Here is a 24,374-nt window from a genome sequence, read left to right as displayed (position 1 = left end):
TTTTATTTTTATTTTAAGATTTATCTTGCTAATCTTTACTGATAAACTTTCCAGTCATATTTTTATCTTTCTTTAGTTTCATTCTTCTATTCCATTCTGTCTTTCTTATTGCTGGCAGGTCTTAATATTGTTACTGGTACATTAGTTCTGAATATCTTTATTTCTGATCTTGTTTAATTTACAGGTTTTTCATCAGTAATAGTTCTCGTATTAGTTGTTTCACAAAATACATAAGACTTATTTGGCTTGGTATGGTTATTTTGGTTATCCAAGTTATTCCTAATTTTGTTGAATTTTGTAATTGGAATCATTAGAAAAGTTTGTGAAGCTATCACAGTTTTTGTTTTAATCCAATCATTTATAGAAACTGCATTTAAGTTATAACAACTCTCTGTTTGGATAGAATTCAATAAAATATGGATGCACCCTAGAATAAGTCCATGTAGTTTTGATTTCAGTAGTTTCTTTTAATTTCAAAATTTGGCAAAATGATTTTGAACTCATAGTAATAATTTCAATACAAATGGAATTTAATGAAACATGGTATTTAGGTTTTCTTTTTAAATTAGTTGAGTCATTTCAGTTTCAGTTCCAATCAAGTCATTTATGAAACATCAAACCAATAATGGCTTAATGTTTCATAATGCATGCTCTACTCCATTTGAGAAAGGTCTTTGAATACTGTAAATTTAACACACGTCTTATGACAGTTCTCATGAAAATGACAAAAATATTGAAAATTCAATTCTGAACAATATTAATGAAGTTTTGTGTATATTATAAGTAAACAATTAAGTCTGCTGACCTCATACATACATATGCACAGTGTGACTGTTAAGTAATGTGATAATAATTATTTCAAAACAAAGAACTATATTTGGAATCATCAATTACACAGATTCAAAGTATCTCCCTCTAACACCACAGAATGTTTGCATCTATTGTACAGGTGCTTGAAGGCATTGTGGAAATCTTGAACAGGAATCTCCTTCATTCTCTAGGTCACACCATGTTGGATATCCTCAATGTCACTGAACTTCTCCCTTTTTAAGGCACACTTCATCTTTAGGAAGAGAAAAAAAGTCTGTAGGAAACAAATATTGCCAGTAAGGGAATGTTTGATCCTAGATTGACTTTGAAGCCAAAAACTGCTTCACAGGCAGCATGCAGTGCGCCGGCATGTTGTCTTGAAACAGAAACCAGTGGTTGTTGTGGAACAGTTCTTTACTGACATGTTGCATGCGGCCATACTGATGTTACTCCTGAATAATGCTGACCTTTTACTGTGCTGCCCTCAGAAACAAACTGCGGTGGATAATTCCAGCAGCGCTGAAAAAGAAAAAAAAAGACCATTGTCAGGAACTTCTTCCCCCCTCTTTAAATGTCGAAACCAGCAGAACATCTGTACACTGCTCAGATGGTCATCACCGTAAATGCTTTTAGGTCTTGGTATACTTTTGTAGCAGTTTTTCCTAATTTATAGTAACATTTTGTCACAGCTCTTTGCTCCATGACACAACTTCTGATATTCTCCACTCACACACTCTTACTTCAATGGTTGCACATGAAAACTGCTGCATCACCCAACTTGAAAGTTGCACCTACGATTACTCTCACTAGTGGTTCAAACTGTAAACAGGTTTGTTACTTTTATTCAAAAGGCTCTCCTGTAAAATAAAAAAATCAATCTCGTTACTTAATGGGCACACTGTGTATTTATATGTAGATATTTGGTCATATTTAAATTTGATTGGATTGTTGGTCATATTTAAATTGGGTTAGGTGTTTAGGAGGAGCTTGGTGGGAGAAGTCTTCTCAGCTGCTGATTTTGAGAACATAGAGTATTCACTCTCCTTGTACAAAGAAATGTCTCTCAACTGAGAATATGACCTTCGTCCCCTTCTCAATAGTTCAATCTTTGTACACTTTTTCCCACTGGAGTCTCTTTTTTTGCATAGCCTTTGTCAACTGTTATTTCTTTTTTTTTTTTTTTTTTGGTCTGTGGGCAGTCTTTCCTGCTTCCAACAATCTTCAACGGATTGTCATGTCAGAAACATTAATCTAACTAGCTGCCAAGACTCTATTTATGTCTACAGCAGACAATCTTGGACTTATTTTGCTTTTCCTAACTAGCAAGTGTAGTTTTCCTTTTTTGCCCACATTTTCCTTTTCTGCCAGGAGAAAAGGTACCTGTCTCCCTAAACTCTTTAAAATCACATTAACAGTACCAAACCTAACACTACACTCATTGGCAATTTGTCTTTGAGTCATGGATGTGTTCTGAGAAAGAGTACAGATTTTTGAACACTTTATTGAAATGTATCCACTTTATAGCTACACAAAACGAATAAACCACTATGAATGTGCAACACTATTAATAAACATCATAGAGTCAGTTAAAACATGCAGCACTCAACCAAAATAGTGAACTGAAACAGAAACTTGACAAAAATTCAGCTTGTTCAATTAATTTGTTTGCTATTGTACATCCAAGAAGAATATAGTCCTATGTGATTCAAGTTTCATAGTAAATTTGATTCTGTGATAAAAGTTGTTAATTTTTTATAAGAGAATTTGATGGCACAGAGAAATACATTATATTAGTGATAGGAATGCATATAGGATGTATAAGAATAGTATAATAATAATACATATGTATAGGAATAGCAGTAACATACATCAGTACATTATCACTATTCCTATACATGCTGTTATTGCCCCTTCCCTGACCTACATCTTTGTTTGACTATGTGATATACCACATGCATTCATCCATCTCCAAATTGACTATCCCTACCAGAGACCATCACTATCATATTCTTCCTGGCAATTTGTTTTCCTGCCCTAATTCTCCCACTTGCTCTGAGAACAACAATCTCTGCAGATGCCTGCATCTTTCCATGTTTTAGTGCAGACCATTTCTCTCATACAGTCTCTTCTTGTCATCAAATATGCTCTGGGAATTCACATAATTGATAATTCTCTTTATTCCAGAAAATTTAATCTCATCTTTTGTCAAGATTTTACATTTCACCTGTCCATTTATTTGCTTTGTACAAATCCCAAATCCACCCAACCTTGAAATACTACTCTGACATTTGGGGTGGTACACCTCAAATCTCTCTAAAAAGTTTTGATGCTGTTCAGAAAAGAGTAGTTCAGTTGATTGACTTCTCTCACAGGCTCTTCAGCCACTGTCTTACAAATGGTCAATTTTTGCATTTTGTCTCTTCTACAGATATTTCAGCATTGTTTAGCATGACTAATATCCATTATGCCTCTCTGTTTCTGTTAAACCTACAACAACATGATTAACAGCTGTCCAACATCCTTTTATAGTTGATTGCCGACTCAGCTCCTCCCATTCATGTTTCATTTCATGTACCTCAGTTCTGTGGAGCAGCCTTCACTATGAAGTAGCCCCCCCCCCCTTCCCAAGGCTACAACCTCTAGCTCTTTAGAGGAATATCAACCAATTACTTTTCTCTTGACCTACTCCAAGCCAGCCCATATATATATATATATATATATAGCATTTACCTGCTGTGGATCTTGCAGCCTCTTGTGTGTGGGAGTGATATAAAAACAAACAAACAAAAAAGACTGAAAGAAAGAAAAAAAATTGAACTACATCAAAAAATTAACTATGATCAATGAGAAATGATCATAGTTAATTTTGCTATTTTGCTCTTTGATCCCAGCTTACAGAGATTTCACATTATCTTGTGTGAATGATATTAAAATTTAAATATCTATATACCAAAAAATAACTGAATCTGGCTCCAGTTTAATTTCATAGACACCAGATTTGAGGTTCATTTATGATGTATTTTTTCTACAACATATAACCATTTGATTATGAAATGGCTATGCATATTGAGGATTTGAACTTGAATATACATGTTTTGAAAATTATATTTATCTTTTTCAATAAGTTTTTATCATATTAAACATAATTACAATTTCAGGTTGGATTATTAAAAGATAAAAGCTCTTCAAAATTGGACAGCCTAAAGCAGAAGGCAAAGAAATCACTTTCCAGTTCCTTTGAAACTATTTTAAAGGTAATGAATATATGAACAGTGTTTTTTCAAATGAGCAAGATTTAATTTAATAATTTTGTATGTTAAGAATTTGTTTGATTTATTGATAACACTGTGTTTATGACCAGTTAAAAATATATTGTGTAAAGTATTTACTAAAATAAAGAGCCAGAAGGCTTCACTTTGGCGATGCAAAATTATCTAGATTAAGTGGATATTAAATCCAACATCACTTCAAAGCCAAATATAGAAACTATAAAAGTTTCGTGCAAAAACTATAAAAGTTTTGTGCACAAAATTTTTATAGTTTCTGCATGAAACTTTTATAGTTTCTGTCTTCAGCTTTGAAATGATGTTTGTTTTAATATCCACTTAATCTAGATAATTTTACATCACTGAAGTGAAGCCTTTTGGTTCTTTATTTTAGTAAATACTTTACGCACCGACCGAGAGTTCGCTTACGGAAAATACACACACACCTCTCCTTCTCAGCACTAAGGAATGCTTCGAGTTCTTAAATGTTGAGAATTTTTGCTCTCTAGGTTTCTGCCTAGTTTCTGACAAAAACCAATGAGTTTGAAACAGCTGTCAGGCTAGTGAAACCTTATAATGAACCAATAGGAGGTGAATATATGGTTGCTCACAGTGTTCGTTGTCGCCTATATGGTTTGTCTTGGGCAACTCATGGTATGGTGGTGGTGTATTTCCACTAGCTCTCTGATCAATTTACGCACGAAACTTTTATAGTTTCTGTATTCGGCTTTGAAATGATGGGTGGTACATCTGGATTTAATATCCACTTAATCTAGATAATATTGTGTAATATTTGTGTTGAAGGATTTCATTTATTTATTTATTTATTTTACTGACTATCACTAAAAAAGATTGTACAACATATCTCACATTTAGTAATTTAGGTGGGCAGCTAAGGGTTATACTATCTGGAAGTCATGATTTCAAATGGAAACATGAAATTCTTTCAAGCCCTCCAGTAATCAGGGTAGTTGTCATACACAAGACAAACTTCACTTCCCATGCAAAGAGACATTTGAAACCATCCATGCTTGAATTTGGGTATTTTCAAATGCACAAGATTTAATTGAATAATTGTGTATGGAGAGTAGATGTGCACTATAACGTCAGCCAACCAGTCTGTCTTAGACTAATTCATACTATACAAACTTGATTTACTATAGTTTGTTTAGTTTTTACTAATTATTCCTCTTTGTCATACTACAAACTGGTCATCATAGATATCAAACATAGAGAAATTCCTGGAAAATCGGGGGGTGGTGGTAGTGTCGTTAGTGAGTGTGGTAGCCGTGTTGAATTGTGCTGGAAAATGTGTTTTTAAATTAAAGTATAGTGTGCCTTTTTGTCTCAAATTGTGCTTCAGTTGGATACAAGTGTCCTTCATGTATTATTGTTTAGAATTCTGTTGTGTGTATTGCGCTGCTGTATGTTTCACTACTTCAGCGACTAAAGATGGTGTCCAACAAGAAACATACGTCAGTGGCTTGCATAACTTCTCTATGCAAGTCAGGCTCTGTGTTGGATTTTTCGCAGTGGATGCCTTGCGGAAATTGTTATATGTATGCACCGAGGAATGTGAAGGAGCTGTGGACTGTTTGGCTAAATGAGAAGAATGAAAACGTCGACGTATGTGAGAAGTGTCGGGATAGGCTGGAGCGATTAGGCATGGAAGCAGACGTTGGGACCTTAGCGGATGAACTTCGGCAGGAGTTTGGGAAAATGAAAATTCATCTTTTGCAAGAGGAATTGGAAGTGCTCAGTAAGGGGGTTCTGGAAATTAAATCCGAGTTAAATGGGTTAAATAGAGAAATTAGGACTATGGAGATTACTCTAACTGAAGTAACTAGAACAAGATTAAGTATGGGAGAGTCTTTGGTGATTGATCAAGAAAGAAATAGTATGGAGTGATTGGGAGTCAACAGAATGAAAGCACGAGAGGTCTAGAAGAAACGAGATGTTGTGAGAGTGAGGGAGTAAGTTAAAGAGTGTTTAGTAATGAAACTGGGATAATCATGCTGAATAGCATAGAAAATGAGGCCACGAGTGACTCGTGTTTGAACTTGAATGAAGTTACGAGTGGTAAAATATATGGTGATTCTATGATTAAGGATATGGAGAGCAGTATGCCTGAGGAGTGCTTTGCTTGTGGTACAATAGAGAGAGAGAGAGAGAATGCCCTCTCTTTATTGCTTTAGCAATAAAGAGAGGCATGATGCAGAAAATATGATAGTTATGGTGGGTACAAATGACCTGAGTGGTAGTATAAATCGAGTAGCAAAAGATTTAAGAACATTGTTAGATATCGTGAGGAAGAAAAGTGTCAATGGGAGGATAGGGTATGTGCTGCCTTGTTTTGACAAATATGAGTTAAATAGATGAGCGATGATAATGAATGATATGATTGCAAGAATGTGCAAAAAAAGAGGTCTGGAATTTGTTGATGTCTGGAGTATGTTTGAAGGAAAAAGGCAGCTGTATGCAAGAGATGGGTTGCATCTGAACATGGAAGGTCATAAGCGATTGAAGAAGTTACTGTTTACTGAACAAGTTGAAGTAATTGGGCAGGGAAACTAAAATTGAAAAGGTTGAGTGAAAGAGGGAGGAACTTAAGCACCGATTGTATAATTGTTGATCCTTATTCGCAGAATAAATTGCAGAATAGAGAAAATAAAAATTGGCAAGGGACTACTGAAATTAGTGACATGTATATCAGCTCTAAAGCTGGTAGTGAACCCTGTCTGTCAGCAGAAGATGTGGTCACTGGAATTGAATGTGATAGGTACAGTATTTTCAGGGAGGATAGAGAAGATAGAACAGGGGGGGGAGGAGTACTGTTGATGATTGCTGATGAGTTGCAGCCAAAGAATGTAGTATATCAAGATAATAGACATGTGAATGATAGTACATTTGAGGCGGTCTGGTGTGAAATAGTGACCAACGCAACCAAATATACAGTTGGTTACTGCTAGGGGGTACAGGGGGTGATATTGAATTCATGCATCAGCAAATTAGTGCACTGAGTGCAGGGTTAGTGATTATTATGGGGATTTTAATTATGGTGATATCAATTGGAAGGAGGAAATATCATGTAGCAAAAAGGAAATGGAATTCATACATCTTCTACGAGATAATTACTTGAAACAGCACGTAACTGAAGGGACACGTGGTGTGAGAGTATTGAACCTGGTCATTGGTTCAGAGGATATATGCATAAGTAAGGTGTCCTCATTACCTCCAATTGGTGAGAATGATCATGTGGTATATTGACTTGGGAGGTTGCAAAATTTGTGGATTTTTCTCTTAAGAAGGGGTATATATGGAACTACAGGTTAGGCAATTATAGCAAGCTTTGGAGTGAGCTTGCAGCAGTCCCATGGCAGAACATATTGCAGGAGAAAGATGTTAGCAGTGCATGGGATAAAACCAGCAGATATCTGAGGAAAGCAATATCAGTTGTGTCCCCATGCTCAGGAAGACAAACAAGATGGGCATTAGATGGATGAGTAGTAGTAATATCAAGCTTGATCTGCAAAAAAAGAAAACGTTATGGAGAATTTACAAGGAGAAAGGCGATCAGTACACCCATGAGCAGTACAAGGCTCAAGCTAGGAAGGTTGCCAGCATGGTAAGAAAAGCTAAATCAGTTTATGAGAAGACCTTAGCCAAGAAGATCAAAGGTAATCCCAAAGAGTTCTTCCGTTATGTGGCAAGTAAAAGGAAGAATGAATGCGGAAGGATAACCTTAGTGGGTGCTGATGGTATCGAGGTGATCAATTCAGATGTATTAGTAGAGTTACCGAGTGATCACTTTTCAAAAGTCTATCACTGAAGTGAGAATATATCTAGCAATAACATGTGAGAATTGAAGTTAAGAAATCAGAGGTACTTAGTATATTGCAAAATTTAAATGCGAACACTGCTGTAGGTTTAGATGGAATATCAGCACGGGTGTTGTGTGAATGTGTAAAGGAATTGTCAACGCCTCTTACTTGGTTATTTAACTTAAGTTTGAACTCTGGTATGGTCCCTAGCGAGTGGAAGGAAGGAAAGCAAAGTAGTTCCTTTGCATAAAGGTGGCTCTAAAACTGTGGTAGTTAATTGTAGACCAATCACCATCTCGGTAGTGGTGGTAAAAGTATTGGAAAAATTGGTTGAAGTCAAAATTCAAGAATGGGTGGATCAGGATATGATACTCTATAGGGGCCAACATGGTTTTGTTAAAGGTCGATCTTGCCTTAGCAATTTATTAGCTTTTTATAATAGAATGACATCTGAGTTGGGCAAAGGAAATGGCTACACAGTGGTACTTCTGGATTTTGCCAAGGCTTTTGACAGGATACCCCATGGAATACTGTCGCGCAAATTGGAGCAGATAGGGATGGATACTAAACTGGTGATATGGATAAGAGAATGGCTCAGGGAGAGATACCAGAAAGTGGTGTATGGAGGAGCAGAGTCCAGGATGAGGCAGGTGACCAGTGGTGTGCATCAGGGCTCTGTGCTTGGGCCAATGTTGTTTAATTTGTACATAAATGATATAGGAAATGGCTTAAAGTGAGATATTTAGTTGTTTGCTGATGATGCAAAGTTGGGTAGCACAATAAAAAATCAAGCTGATGTTGAGAGTTTGCAGGATGATTTAAATAAGCTGATAAAATCGGCAAAAGGAAATGGATGCCAGTTCAATGTAGAAAAGTGTAAAACTATGCATTTTGGCATTAAAAGATTACCAGCTGTGTACTACATTGATGGAATGGTACTCCAAGAGATTGATGAGGCTAGAGACTTAGGGGTTTGGTAGATAGGGAGATGAAGTTCAGGGGACACATTGCTAAGGTGTCCAAGATTGCACATAGGATTACTTGGTTATTGAGGAACACACTGACATCCAGAGATAAAGAGGTTATTATTCCCCTTTATAAAGTGTTGATACTTCCACATTTGGATTACTGTGTTCAGCTCTGGTCACCTGGATTCCGTGGAGATGAGGAGGCTGTGGAAAGGGTTCAGAGGAGAGTGACTAAGTTGGTGAGTGATGTAAAAAATGCTCTCTACATTTATAGATCGAGAGCTTGTGGATTGCAGAGGTTGGTTGATAGGTGGAGAAGAGGGGGATATGATAGAAAAATTTAAATTACTGAAAGGTTTTTATAGGATTGATGCAGGGGAAATGTTTCAGCTGTGTGATAGTGATGGAAGAACAAGAGGTCATCCCTGGAAATTAAGGAAAAGTGTGGTTAACAAGGCCGTGAGAATGAGGATTTTCGCCTGGAGGGTGGTGAATGAGTGGAATGCATTGCCTGACTCAGTTGTGAGTTCTTCGTCGGTAAATGAATTCAAGAACAGATATGACAGATATTGCTTTGATAGTATGGGTCTCCCGCGATGAGTCTGCTGACTCCATGGAGATACCCATAATAATAATAATAAAAATGTGGAGATAAATGTAAGGCTAATAATAATAATTAGCAGAACTTGCTGTATTTCTATTCAGTCTGGATTATTTATTCCTAACATTTTCTAACATAAAACCACGTATAATTTTGCAAAATTATTGAACAGTACAGTAAATGAGGACTGTCTCATTGATTTTGATTATTGATCATATCTTCAAATTGATTCAAAATGCAAGATATTATAGAGTATTTGAAATAGGAAGGGATCATTATTTTGTTTTGATACACATACACACATGTATGTGTGTAAGTTTAAAAAAATTGAAAGTTGAGCAGGTTCAGAGATGATCTATATTTAAATATTCAAATATTTTTGGAGAAAAAGTGAAAAAATTCGAAAAAAAAAAAACCAAACATTACAGATTCAGCAGGAAAATATGAAGAAAGCATCAATTGATTCATCAATTAATGAGTGGGGCATGTGGTAAAGTTGTCTGCAAGGGTAGAAAAATCACTATTTCATGGTGGACTCAACAATTTAAAGAGGCAGACATAGAAAAAAAGAAATATCACAAGCTCTTAGCAAGTAAATCAGCATATTTCTGCCTTAGAGAAAAATGGAGGCTATTAAACATGGGATGAGTATAGAAGATAAATATCAGGAAGCGTGCAAAAGACTATTGAAAAAAGTTTAGAAATGAAATAAAGAGTACTACAAATGGAATGAGAGATTATAATGAGGTCATTATAATGATGACCTCATCAACACACTAGCAATAGAAAATGTCTAGGAGAAATAGAACCATAAGTGCATTTCAGTATTGAAGTAAAAAAAATTCTCAGAAATCTGAAATGTGGGAAGGCAGCTGGATTAGATTATATTCATAAAAGAGAATTATGGAAGTATAAAAATTTGACAATGGCTGCTATAATACACAAGGCTTTGTCAGAACTTTGAATTCTATATGATTGGAGTGGAACTCTCATATCTATTTATGAAGAAAGAGAAATTTGAATTTGAGAATTGCAGAGGAATTTTCCTATGAATGCTCAGGTTAAAATGTAAGCAAACATACTTAAGAATTAGAAAACATTGTTGGCCTTGGAAGAGCAGTCTGGGTTTCAATTAAATAGTGGTTGTCATATCAGATTTCCACTTTAAGACAAATAATCAAGAAATCTTAAGAATATAACTATGCTTTGTATTTAAATTTTGTAGGTCTGGAAAAGACATATGCAAGAGAAAAGCTCTTTGAAATTTTATAGGTATGTGATGTAAATGGGACACTGTGTGAGCAGCATATACTTAAGTTATTAGTCAGCAGTTAGAGTGGAAGTGTGTCCGGGAAGATGGCCTGATGTAGAATCAGGTATTTTATATCAGACTATAAGGTGCATTTTCAGTGGTGAACTTAAAGAACAAGTGAAACATTTCAGCTATTTAGGCACACAATTTTTCAGTGGAGTTGATACACTAGATAATATGTGGGTTTAATTTCTTCATTATGCATCGTGATCTTGATTTCTTCAGATAATTTTGCAAGGTTGATTTGACACAGAAATAAAGCACTAAATAAATTATCTTGTTATTTTGTAGTATTCTATATCTAGGACTTAGTATGATCAGGAAGGTAAATTTCATCAGCTGTGAAAGGGTTAATTTGTTGATAATAACCTTTAGATTAAATTTTTTGTCCCTGCATGTTTAAAAGAATACTAATATTTTGCATCTTGCTGTGCATCCAAATTTTTTTTTTAATTAGCGCAGATCAAGAGATGAGACAAGAGAAAGAGCTGCAACACTGATGGAATTTCCTATGCGAGTAAGATTTTTTAAAATCAGAATACATTTTCTTTTAATGTAAACTGTGTGTCTTATTTCTCTTGTTCTTTTTTCTTATTGTTGTTTGTGTCATTGTTATAACAGAAGTGTTATTATTCTGTTTAATATTACTAAAATGAGAACTAAATGCTTTAAAAATTCTGTATGTTTGCAATGCATATCAAAGTTCTTAATATAACTTTCATTTTCTCATGCTATTTTCTTTAAAATTACTAGCACTGAAATAAATATCCTTACAGAGATTGAAATGCTAAACTAGCCTATGTTTCATATAAAAGAACTAAATGAAAATATCTTTTGTCTGATAGGTATCAGCAAGTTGTGTATGGGGAGCGATATCCTGGAAGAGGGAAGTTACAAGTGAAGTTCCTCTTGTGAATCTATTCTGAGTGGATCTATTTTGAGGATATTGTTGTTTACCTTGTAGGTTAATGATTTAAAAATTATAATAATGGAATTAACTCACGTAAAATATTATTTATTAGTATAATTTTCGCCTGAGTATCACAGGCATCTTCAGTACATTTATAAAGCTAACTAAACAATAACTGACAATTCCAAAAGGCATCACCTAAGTAGATAATGTGAGATAACTAAAAAGGTCAATAAGTTTCCTAACTAAAAAAAAAATAAATATATATATACACACACAATTAAAAAGTTAGGAAAGATTAGCTGATTTATAAAGTACTATCTCCCATAAAGGGAATAGACGTAAACCATCGGATCTGTTTAAGTTAGGAGAGTGAAGTAAAGTTTCACATGTTTCTTTATAAAGCCATTCCATGAGAAACCGACTTTTATGAAGGACTCTTGTCTTGTTCCAATGAACTCTATGTCTAGTGATGATGGCATGTTCTGCAAGTCCAGACTGTTCAGGTTCAAGTATTGAATATAAGACTGGTGTTCTTCTAGCTGAATAGAGGCAGATCTTCCTGTTTGTCCGAAATAAGATAATCCACAACAACAAGGAATCTAGTAGACACTTGGATAACTAAGATGTGGAAGCTTGTCCTTTGGAGAAGTGAGAAAGGTGGAGATTTTTCTGAAAGGTTGAAAGGCAACAAAAATATTTAGTGTTTTTAAAACTTTTGCTATGCATTCACTAATGCCTTGCACATAAGGGAGATGAATACGCGTTATTTCTTCTGTATTTGAAGAGGAAGATATATTAAAACTACTCAAAGCTCTTTTGATGAAGGAATTCTTATATCCATTAGATAAAAAGGAGGAAATAATATATTGAAGTTCTTTTTTGTAACAGATGTCTGAAGAACAAAAGGAGTGGGCCCGATGAACCAGTGTTTTAATAGTTTCTGCCTTTTGAGTGGGATGGTGATGAGATTCAGCATGGATATAATGGCCTGTATGAGTCTTCTTTCTATAGACTAAGAAATGTAGCTTACTATCTGGTTGGCAAAGAATTAAAAGATCTAAAAAGGCTAACTGCTTATTTGATTCTACTTCTAGGGTGAACTGGATCCTTGGATGAAGTGCATTTAACTTAAAGAGAAACTGTTGTAGTTCATCAGAAGAGCCATTCCATACAGCAAAAAAGTCATCGGCATATTTGATTACTCATATCGAATGAGTAGGTCTAAGAGAAATGTAGAAAGTATTTGGCCTCTTGCCTTTAATACAAAACATCATGCATCTCCTTCTTGGAGATGTGTTTTGACATTAAGGGTAAATATAAAGATTAGTGATCAGAGCTCATGCCACCTTTACCATGACTTGCCTTGGTCTTGCACTACCTGTAGGATCAGCTAGACTTGCATCACTTGCAGGCGCAAACTTGACTTATTTGTCTGTTTGCTTACTTGGGAAATGGAGTAAAACCAGGTTTAAAAATTGCTTGGTATTCTTAACATTTAGGTCTAAGAGAAATGTTGTCAGAAATACGTTGTTCAAAGTGCTCCATAAAGAAGTTGGCAATAGCATGAGAAAGAGAATTGCCCATTGCTGTTCCTTCAATTTGTTGATACAACTTGTTTTTCAAGGAAAAATAACCAGAATGTATTACGAAATCAAATATTTTTACAATGTCTGAAGGAAATTCTTGTTTTTTGCCTAATTCAGTGCTCTCAGATAAAGGAACATTGGTAAATAATGAAACAACGTCTAAACTGATCATAATATCCGAAACGTCCAAATGAAGATCTGAAATTTTTTTTTTTTTTGAAATCCAAAGTATATTTTATATAAGTATCAGTTCTTCTAGTTGAAGAAGTGAGCAAATTTGATAATAATTTAGAAATTTTATAAGCGGGAGAGCCTATACAATCTACAACTGGCCTCAACAGAATACCTGGTTTATGAACTTTTGGAAGACCATACAATCTAGGTGGATGACCAAAAAATTTTTAAGATTTTTCTTTTGATCTTCATTCCATATAGATACATGATCTATAAGAAAATTAAATCTCTTCAATTGACTCCCGGTAGGATCCGATGTAAGAGGCCTATAAGTTGAATAGTCGCGGAGTAATAGAGATATTTTTCTCTCATATTCCTTTCTATCTTGAATAACTACAGCCTTCCCTTTGTCAGCTTTGTGGACATCAAGAATACCCTAGAATCTGTATTAATGGCTGACACTTTTAACACTATTTTGCGCATATCTTCTAATTCTTACCTAAAGGTTTTTAATGATTCTCTTGATAGGTTAAAGCATAAGTTTGAATCATTGGTGAGCCTCCCTAGATCCAGTACTAATGTTAGTGATACAGATAAAATAGTTATCAATGTTTCTGGCCGTCCACTTACAAACAGTGAACATTATGTTTTATCAAAAGGACATGATTTTGCTGTTGTGCCAAAAAAGGTACTCCTGATGTATTTTTTCATAACATAGGCAGAGGTATTCAATCCTTATCCCAAAAAACAGCCAACAGGTTGTGTTTTGAATGTGCGAAAATTCTTTTTAATGCCAAGCCTCCTCGTCCTAATCTATCTTACTCTGAATTTAAAGCACTGAAATCAATGAATAATAATAATTTAATTATTACAAAAGCTAACAAAGGAAAGGCTGCAGTTATTCAAGAGAGAAATATGAGAGGAATATGAGAAATATGAGAGGAACAGGAATATGAGAGAAAAATGTCTCTATTACTCTGTGACTATTCAACTTATAGGCCCCTTACATCGGATCCTACCGGGAGTCAGTTGTGAAGAGACTTAATTCTCTTATAGATAATGTATCTACATGGGATGAAGATCAAAAGAAAAAACTTAAAACCTTCTTTGGTCCTCTACCTAGATTGTATGGTCTTCCAGAAGTTCATAAACCAGTTATTCCATTGAGGCCAGTCAAAAGATAGGAACTATTAAAACACTGGTTCATCAGGCCCACTCCTTTTGTTCTTCACATGTTAGGAGTGGGCCTGATGAACCAGTGCTTTAATAGTTTTAACAGACGATCTGTTACAAAAAGAACTGCAATATATTATTTCCTCCTTTTTATCTAATGGATATAAGAATTCCTTCATCAAAAGAGCTTTGAGTAGTTTTAATATGTCTTCCTCTTCGAATACAGAAAAAATAACGTACATTCCTATCTCTTATGCACAAGGCATTAGTGAACGCATAGCAAAAGTTTTAAAACCACTAAATATTTTTGTTGCCTTTCAACCTTTCAGAAAAATCTCCACCTTTCTCACTTCTCCAAAGGACAAGCTTCCACATCTTAGTTATCCAGGTGTCTGCCAGATTCCTTGCTGTTGTGGATTATCATATTTCGGACAAACAGGAAGATCTGCCTCTATTCGTCTAGAAGAACACCAGTCTTATATTCAATACCTTGAACCTGAACAGTCTGGACTTGCAGAACATCACTAGACATAGAGTTCATTGGAACAAGACAAGAGTCCTTCACAAAAGTCGGTTTCTCATGGAATTTTATGGGAGATAGTACTTTATAAATCAGCTAATCTTTCCTAACTTTTTAATTGTGTGTGTGTATATATATATATATATATATATTGTTGAAATTAGGATTTACTCGGGATGTATACATTTATAAAAATAAATTTAACTGACTAGAACCCGAGAAAGTATAACAAAAACCTTTAATACATCACAACTAGTTTCATCGGTGATCCGACTTCTTCAGGTGAGAAATAAAAACATAAGACATAAAATAACACGGTAAAAAATGAACTTTACAGCTTAATAAAAAGCAGAATAATAACAGTCATATTTGAATAGGTGACCGCGTGCTACCGTTGGCATGAGTAGAATGTGTGCGACAGCTAATTAGCTGTCGCACACATTCTACTCATGCCAACGGTAGCACGCGGTCACCTATTCAAATATGACTGTTATTATTCTGCTTTTTATTAAGCTGTAAAGTTCATTTTTTACCGTGTTATTTTATGTCTTATGTTTTTATTTCTCACCTGAAGAAGTCGGATCACCGATGAAACTAGTTGTGATGTATTAAAGGTTTTTGTTATACTTTCTCGGGTTCTAGTCAGTTAAATTTATTTTTATAAATATATATATATATATATATATATTTTTTTTTTTTTTTTAGTTAAAAAATTTGACCTTTTTAGTTATCTTACATTAGCTACTTACCTTTTGGAATTGTCAGTTATTGTTTAGTTAGCTTTATAAATGTACTGAAGATGCCTGTGATACTCAGGCGAAAATTATAGAAATAAATAATATTTTATGAGTTGATTCCAATATTATAATTTTTAAGTCATATGTCTTCTCACGGTATTTCCTTTTTGAAACATAGGTTAACGATACTAGGAAAAATCTGAATGGTGATATGCAGTGATTTGCAAATAATACACAGATTGGGAAGAACTATGAGTAGTAAAGTGGATGTGGTTTTGCAAGAGGACTGGAAGTGGCAAATTCAATTGGCAAATGGAAAAAGAGGTGAATTAGCAAATGAGTAGTTTTGCTAGTTAAATGTTGCAAAGTATTAGATTTTAAAATTCAGGAATCAAAGATGCAGAGGATGCCAATGTGTAGCATAAAAGTAAGGAGTTAAAGATACCAAGAAATTACTTGGTTTTAATCCTTTACCCAAAAAAGCAAAACAATGTTTTGCACATGAAATATATTCACGTCTGAGTTACGTATATATAGAATCTAATGACTTCACATCACTTGCCTTAGTATGTATCTCATAATGCAAAGTGCACATCTTTTTGAATGTGCAGAATGCTATGCATAATGAGAAGGGCCAATGTCCAGACCGGTTTCACCCTTCCTTGAGGTCTCATCAGTAGGAGCCAGATCCAGTAGTCATGATGTGAAGTCATTAGCCTCTATTTACAAGTAGCTCAGACCCAGACCGGTTTCGACCTTTATTGAGGTCTCATCAGTGGGAGTCAGACCTGGTAGTCATGATGGGAAGTGATTAGCCTCTATACACAAGTAGCTCAGAAATGAATATATTTCACAAACAAAACATTGTTTTGCTTTGTTGGGTAAAGGATTAAAATCAAGTACAGTGGAACCTGTGTTGTCGAACGCCTGGGTTCTCGAACAATTCAGTTCACTAACAAAAAATGCCCCATTTCCGAACAGAATTTCTGATCTTGAACAGTCAAATGGCAACTATATGCTCCGTGTGCTCAGCTTTAAGGCGAGAAAGCATCAATTACGCAGCAGCCTTCGTTCAGTGCAGACACCTGCTCAAATTTGCAGTGAGTTTTCTTTGATTTTCTTTGTGTTTTGTTGTTTTTGTTTTCATAAATTATTATTAAGTAAGCCACCACGGGGCTTCAGAAGAATAGTGATACTGCAAAGCGAAAAGAAAAGTTGTTAGAACCATGATAGAGATGAAAAAAAGAAATCATATCCAAACATGATAATGGCGTTCGAGTCTCAAATCCTGGTATGGCGAAATCAAATATGTACAATACTCAAAAATAAAGAGGCAATTAAGAGAGCTGATGTTTCAAGAGGAGTGAAAGTTCCTACTAAACAAAGATCGCAGACGATTGAAGAAGTGGAAAAATTGTTGCTGATTTGAATAAACGAGAAAGTTAGCTGGTGATAGTGTTTCTGAGGCTATAATTTGTGAAAAAGCAATTCGATTACATGATGACTTGTTAAAGAAAAACCCTGGTACGAGTGCTGATACTGATGTGTTCAAAGCTAGTAGAGGGTGGTTCGAGAAATTTAAGAAGAAAAGTAGCATACATAGTGTGAGTGATTAGGCATAGGAAGGCTGCGAGTTCGAACCAAGAAGCTGCTGAGAAATATGTGCAAAAATTTAGTGACTGTGTAAAGGCTGAGTGTTTTCTTACCCAACAAGTGTTCAACTGTGATGAAACCGGTCTATTTTGGAAAATAATTGCCAAAGAGGACCTACATCACTCAGGAGGAAAAAGCATTGCCAGGACACAAGGCAGTGAAGAATAGGCTGACTCTTTTGCTATGTGGAAACGCAAGTGGGGACTTCAAGGTCAAGCCATTACTTGTGTACCACTCTGAGAATCTGAGGCTGTTTAAGAAAAATAACGTGATGTAAAGTAAATTGCCTGTTATGTGGAGGGCTAATAGTAGGGCTTGAGTAACTAGGCAATTGTTTATTGAGTGGATCCATGAAGTCTTTACCCCATGTGTGAGAAAATACCTTCAAGAAAAAAATTTGCCAATTAGATGCCTTCTTGTGATGGACAATGCTCCTGCTCACCCTCCAGGTGTGGAGGACGAGTTAGTGTAGGAGTCTGATTTTATCACAGTGAAGTTCCTGCCCCCCAACACAACTTCTCTAATTCAGCTCATGGACCAGCAGATCATTTCGAACTTTAAGAAACTCTACACCAAAGCACTGTTTCAAAGGTGTTTTGAAGTGACCTCTGACACAGAATTAACACTCAGAGAATTCTGGAAAAATCACTTCAACATCCTCCATTGCTTAAGTATCCTTGACAAAACCTGGGCGCAAGTGACTTACAGGATGATGAATTCAGCCTGGAGGAAATTGTGGCCAGACTGTGTAGCAGACAGAGACATTGAGGCTGAGCATGTTGCTCTTGTCGATGATATTGTGTCTCTGGGCAAAAGCATGGGCTTGGAAGTTGACAATGCTGATATGGAGGAGTTAGTGGAGGATCACAGGAATGAGCTCACCACGGAAGAACTGGAACATCTTCAGAAGGAGCAGGAAAAGACGGAGGTAGAGGAAATGTCTTCAGACACAGAGGAAGGGATTGATGATGTTCCTAGTTCTTTGATCAAAGAAATGTGTGCGAAATGGGGTGAGGTTTTGTGGAAAATATTTGGTTTTGCAAAGTTTTGTGGAAAAATATCCTCACAAAGCTGTAGCAAACTGCATCATAAACCATTTCAGTGACAGTGCCATGTCTCACTTCAGGAACATTTTAAAACGCAGGCAAAAACAAATGTCATTGGACAGGTTTTTAGTGAGACAGAGGCCCAGTGTGTCTCAAGCAGAGTCGAGTGGTGCCAAGAGACAGAAAAGAGAAAGAGAAAAAACCCCAGAAGGAAAGTAACCCTATTTTTATGGAAGGGGACTCCCCTTACTCGCCTCCTTTGACTTATGCCGTCAACTCTCCTCCGTATGTATAGTTAAAGTGAAGTTAAATTTTCGTTTTTATTTTATCTATTTATTGTGTTATTCTTTTTATGTAAGATTTTATGCATTTTCATTATATTTGTATACGATCTTATGCATGAAGTACTGTTGTAAAGGTTTAAATAAACAATCATCTGGGGTTCGGGAATGGTTTAATCCATTTTACATTAATTCTTATGGGAAAATGGTTTCAGTTTTCGAACAATTCGGTTTCCAAACAGCCTTCAGGAACGAATTAAGTTTGACAACCGAGGTTTCACTGTATATAATTTCTTGGCGTCTTTAACGTATAATAGAACCAAGGTAAAAAACTTTCAGCATCATTCTCTCATCCAGAGATTTTTATGAATAAGGTCTAGCACCTTTTAGCTATTTGTGTATAAGATATATATGACTTCCACATTACTTCAACCTTGGTATCTCTACTGGATCTGGCTTCCACTGATGAGACCTTAATAAAGGTCGAAACTGGTTTGGGTAATGGCCCTTCTCATTATGCATAGCATTTTACACTTCTGAAAGGATGTGAGCTTTGCATTATTGGATACATACTAAGGCAGGTGATGTGAAGCATTAGCCTCTATATACAAGTAGCTCAAATGTGAATATATTTCACGCTCAAAACATTGTTTTTCTTCCTTGGGTCAAGGATTAAAACCAAGTATATAATTTCTTGATATCTTTAACGTATAATAGAACCAAGGTAAAAAAACTTTCAACAAGAAGTAAGGAGATTATGGTTCTGTTATACAAGACTTTCATCAGGCCACAACATATGGACCACTATGCCCAGATTTGGTTACTGGATTTTAAAAAATATGAAGACATATGAAAGGGGTCAAGAGATGTTAACTAAAGTGGTTTCTGGTCTCTGAAATGTTGATTATGAAGAAATATTGAGGAAATGTTGTTTGTAGAGTTTTGTGGATAGGAGGAGCGGTGGGGAATATGATTGAGACATATCAGTAGGTAAAGAGTTATTACCAGATCAATGTGGATGGTTTTTTTTTTTTTTTTTTCACAGAATGGGAGGAGACGAAGACAGAACAGGAGGCTATCTCTGAAAGTTGTATGGTGGGGAGTAGGTTTCTCTCCTGGAAAGTAATGAGTAATTGGAATGCATGAGTGTGTGGTAAACTTAGAGACAGTAAATGCATTTATGACATGGTATGATGAGTTAAGTGTATGACAGTGGGAACTCCCATTTATTTATTTATTCTTATGGCAAAAGGAATACAGAACAGCTACAGGTCAATGTCCAGTCTGGAAAGCCATCACCTTGTGGATGTCCTGTAGGCCACCACTGTGAAATTGGTGCCTTGGGCAGTCGTTCACAATATGAGTAATCGTCTGTGCCACGGGAGAACAATCACAATAAGGGTGGTCTAACAGCCTCCATTTATGTAGTAGGTTAGCCACATCTGCCCTGGTTGGTTCTGATCCTATTGATTGATGACCAAATCTTCCTAGGAAAAGCAAAACCAGGCTGCAGAGCACAGGGATCTTCTACCAGAAAGCCATTTGTTGGGAGATTGTTGGACCAGTATTCTCTCCACATTTCAGGTGTTGATGGCAGGGCAGCTGAAGAGAGTTCATTCATGGACCAGAAAGGCGTCTAGATTCTAGGCAAAGACTAGGTGGATTTATGAGAGTCTGGTGCAGTGGCAGGAGTGGGTTGCTCATTGCTTTATTAAATTCTTTAATCGAGGCTTGTCATCTCCATATGTTAGGTGGGGCAATGTTAGATAGGACAGGCAACCAGGAGAGAGAGAGAGAGGGAGGGGTGCTTCTCACTGTCCCACTAATTGTGCACATGGTAGAGTTTAGCTGGGTGTCTATAATGTTAGTGTGTGCACTTCTTTCCTAGAGAGGGGCACAATATTCTGCTGCAGAGAATGCGAGGGCTAGTGCAGACGATCTTAGGACTTCTGCACCACAACCCCAGGTTGTTCCAGCAAGCCTTGAAATGATATTGTTTCTCGTTTTAATTTTGTTGGACAGGTTGGTGATGTGCCTTTTATAGGTTAGCTTCTGTCCAGGCTCACTCCAAGGTATTTTGGGTGAGGCTCGTGTTCTACCATTTTTCCACAGAAAAAAAGGTTGAGGTGTTGATTTGCCTCTGCATTGTTCAAGGTAAAATAGTGTGGACACAGTTTTTGTTGGATTTGGCTTCAAGTACCACTGCTTGATGGTTCAGGTCTGTGTTCAAGGTTGATTCCAGATTGGCAAAGGAGGTAGATTGATGTAGGATCGCTAGGTCATCAGCGGACATATACTTGCTTGAGCTGGTATGTGGTAAGTCGTACACATAGATGTTAAAAAGTAAAGGGGATAACACAGAGCCCTGTGGGAGACCGTTGTGAAGGAATCTGGGCCTTCTCTTTTTTCTGCCAATATGGACCCGGATTTTCTATTGGAGAGAATGGATTCAAAAAGCTGGAAAGTTTTTTTGCACCTTATAACATTTCCTAGCTTTAGGAGGAGGCCCCTGATCCAGACTGTGTCATAAGCTGATGTTAGGTCAATGAAAGTGGCTCCAGATTTAAGTTTCTTCTGGAAGCCTGCTTCAATCTGTGTTGTCAGGCCAGGACCTGGTCACAGCAACTTCTTCCTGGCCTGAAGCCAGCTTGTTCAATTGGGAGTGCTCTTTCAATGAGTGAAAGGAGAATTTTTTCAAAGAGCTTAAAGGTGGGACAAAGCAAGGAGATAGGTCGTAGATTTTTGACATCATTTGGATCTTTCCCTGGTTTGGGCATGGCAAGTATTTTGGCTTCCCACTGCAGATTTGGTAGTTTTCCAGTCATTATAATTTTTGAGAAAATGGCAGCCAGTCATGTTTGGCCTTGTTGACAGATGTTTTAGAAACTAAGGGAGGATACCATCCACTTCTGGGGCCTATCTTCAGGATTTGTCTGATGGAAGATTGCACAGTAATTTTCCTGATAGAGCTGGGACATATTTTGGAGGTTTTCAATAAATGATTAGCCATTTGATCAGGAGTTATCTCTGTTGTTTTGTGTGTTGTTGGTTCTGCCCCTCCTGCTTTTCTCAGAAGTGACCAGCTTTTCTGGCTAGATGTGGTGAAATCGAGTTCATGCATGGTTGAGATCCATCTTTCCTTTCTGTTTTTATCCAGCATTGCTATGAGCACCTTAGTAATAGTTTGGTCTTCAGTCTCTTCATATTTGGCTAAAAGTTCCTCACTTTCTCTACTTCAGCATGGGATGTATTGTTTTCTGTAGCCTCTAGGAATAGAGGTTTTGGCTGCAGTTTTGATTAGTTTAACAAATCTTGGATAGCAGTTAGGGGTGGGTGGAATTGCTCTAATGGTTTGCTCAATTTGTTTCTGAAATGCATTCCAGTTGGACCAGTGAAGGGTTCCATCTAGCAATTGGTGTTCTGCTGATGACTAGGATTGATGTGCCTGTCTCTATTAGTGTAGGACAATGCTGACTATTGGGGAATCTGTTGAGGATGATTCTGATTGTTGGCAGAGGGTGTCTTCAGAGTCTTTAGAGACTATGCACAGATCTGGGGTATAGGTGAGTGGAGAGTGCCTTCCTGCTTGGCATCGTAAATCAAATACAGGTTATATGTATCCATCCAGTTAACTAGATTATTACTGTCCTGGTTGTTAGAGGAATAGTCCCACATGGTGTGATGAGAGTTGAAGTCACAAACATAGATAGCAGGGTGAGGTGGTGGTGGTGGTGGCTGGCCCATCTGATCAGGCCAGGATTGTGATAGTGGTTTGTAGACATTGCAGATGGTGGTATTTTGAACTTTAATACCTATGGAGTATTCTGCATCAGGTATACATTGGGTTATGTCCTTGAGGCCAGATGTAGGTTCCCAGGCCATGCTTGGGATGGCAGTTATAAAACACGAGAATTAGGCCTGGGATCTTTAGTCTATTGAGGGCTGTGTCAGGCACATGGGTTTCCTGGAGAGCCAAGACATTGCTTTGTCTTTGGCTATTTTGCTGATGGCTTTGGATTTAGATAGTCCTTTTATGTTTAAGGAACATATCTTGAGAGAGTGTTGTTTAGAGGACTGTAACTTATTTTTCGAAGCTTGCCCTCCACCCAAACAAGCAATGCGATCCTTGTTATTCTGGGCAATGATTGAGCCGCCATGGAGCTTTTTAAGTTTTGTATTCATCATAGTTGCTGTAAGTGGTCCAGGAGGTTTGGTACCGTTGGATGACTTGTTTGAGACATTAGCTTCATGTTACCTATGATTCATATCTGGGGCTTCTTTTGTCTGAAGCACCAGATTAGTCTTGGCTCCATGGAGATCTGATGATAATATAGATGCAGTTATCTTATTTGCAATCTTTAAATAATTTTTTTTAACTTCTTGTAAGATTGGAGTGAGTTTAATTAACATGTATATAATACTGTTTTTTTCCTCTGGAGAATGTGTTTATGTATTCCATAATAAAAGCTTACAATGAAAATTCAAGCAGTATCTTCAAATAGTTTTATATAAAAATTTAGTATGATGTGTTACTTACTGTATATAAATATATTTATATCTCAGAAATCTTGCTGGGTGAGCGATTTTTGTCATGCCACCTGCCATGAAAAGAGACCAAATTGAATTTCTTAATATTTCAAAATTCTTTCTTACAAAGATAAAATCAATAGAACAATTTTTTTTTTTTTAATTCATGAAAATAAATAAGACTAACATAGTATATTTATTTATTTATTTATTTTTTATGTCTCCCACACACAAAATAAAAAATAGCCTATAGCAAACAAATGCTGTGTGTGGGTACGGTCAGGAGTAGAGTAATCTGCTGATATTCTTCTTGAACTGTTGGGAAGTGTACTCCTTTGAAAATGTTTCATGAGAGAGACTGTTTCACAGAACTCCTGAAAGGAATGAAAGATGACTGGAGGTAGCAGGTCCAGTGCATATGCAGTTCTACTGTACAGGAACTTGAACAGCTGTTGCTCGAGTTCCTATACATCTGGCAGAAATGGAAGGCATAAATGGATATAAGCTCTGCTGAACAACGGCCATGGAAATATCTGTAGAAGAGATACAATGCAGAACCTGATCTTCTTTGGGAAAGAGAGGCTAACAAATGTGTCATTAATCAACAGAACTGCCCTTTTCTGAACATCATCCAAAATTTTTAGGGAGATCATAGGTGCACCATCCCAACCATCAAAGCAGTATTCCATTATTGGTTGGATTTGAGATTTATACAAAGTAACTGTTCAGCAGAGAAGTACTGTTGCTAACCTTCTCCATTACTTTAGATAAAACTGATGTGAGCAATAGGTCAATAGTTTGATTGTAAACATTTATATCCTTTTTTTGGAACTGACTATATATGTACTTTCTTCCATGCTTCATGGTGGATGCCAGCTGAGTGCAGTTTAGTGAATAGATGATAAGAACAGGTGTTAACTTGGGAGTAATTATCTTGAAAACAGTAGTGGGATTCCATCAGGTCTGGCTGCCTTTGTGGTATCCAA

The 24,374-nt window shown here is 36.4% G+C and overlaps 1 protein-coding gene across 2 annotated transcripts in view; it reads left to right on the top strand.

The window, feature by feature from the left end:
- LOC150104795 (TBC1 domain family member 1-like) overlaps positions 1 to 24,374 on the top strand; it is a 533,214-nt gene that overhangs the window by 284,642 nt on the left and 224,198 nt on the right. Inside the window, exons 9-10 of one of the 2 annotated variants that reach the window (XM_090395357.1) lie at positions 3,969 to 4,064; positions 11,236 to 11,295. In XM_090395357.1, the coding sequence (XP_090251483.1) occupies positions 3,969 to 4,064; positions 11,236 to 11,295 (156 nt within the window). The remainder of the gene's footprint in view (positions 1 to 3,968; positions 4,065 to 11,235; positions 11,296 to 24,374) is intronic. The other variant, XM_090395359.1, reaches the window with a different exon arrangement.

The sequence above is a fragment of the Typopeltis vanoorti genome, chromosome 7 (assembly GCF_054136105.1).
Source record: "Typopeltis vanoorti isolate ZY-2024b chromosome 7, IOZ_Tvanoo_1.0, whole genome shotgun sequence".
NCBI classification, from domain to species: Eukaryota; Metazoa; Arthropoda; class Arachnida; order Uropygi; family Thelyphonidae; genus Typopeltis; species Typopeltis vanoorti.
The sequence above is the reverse complement of the archived record's forward strand: the minus strand, read 5'-3'. Positions and strand labels throughout refer to the sequence as shown.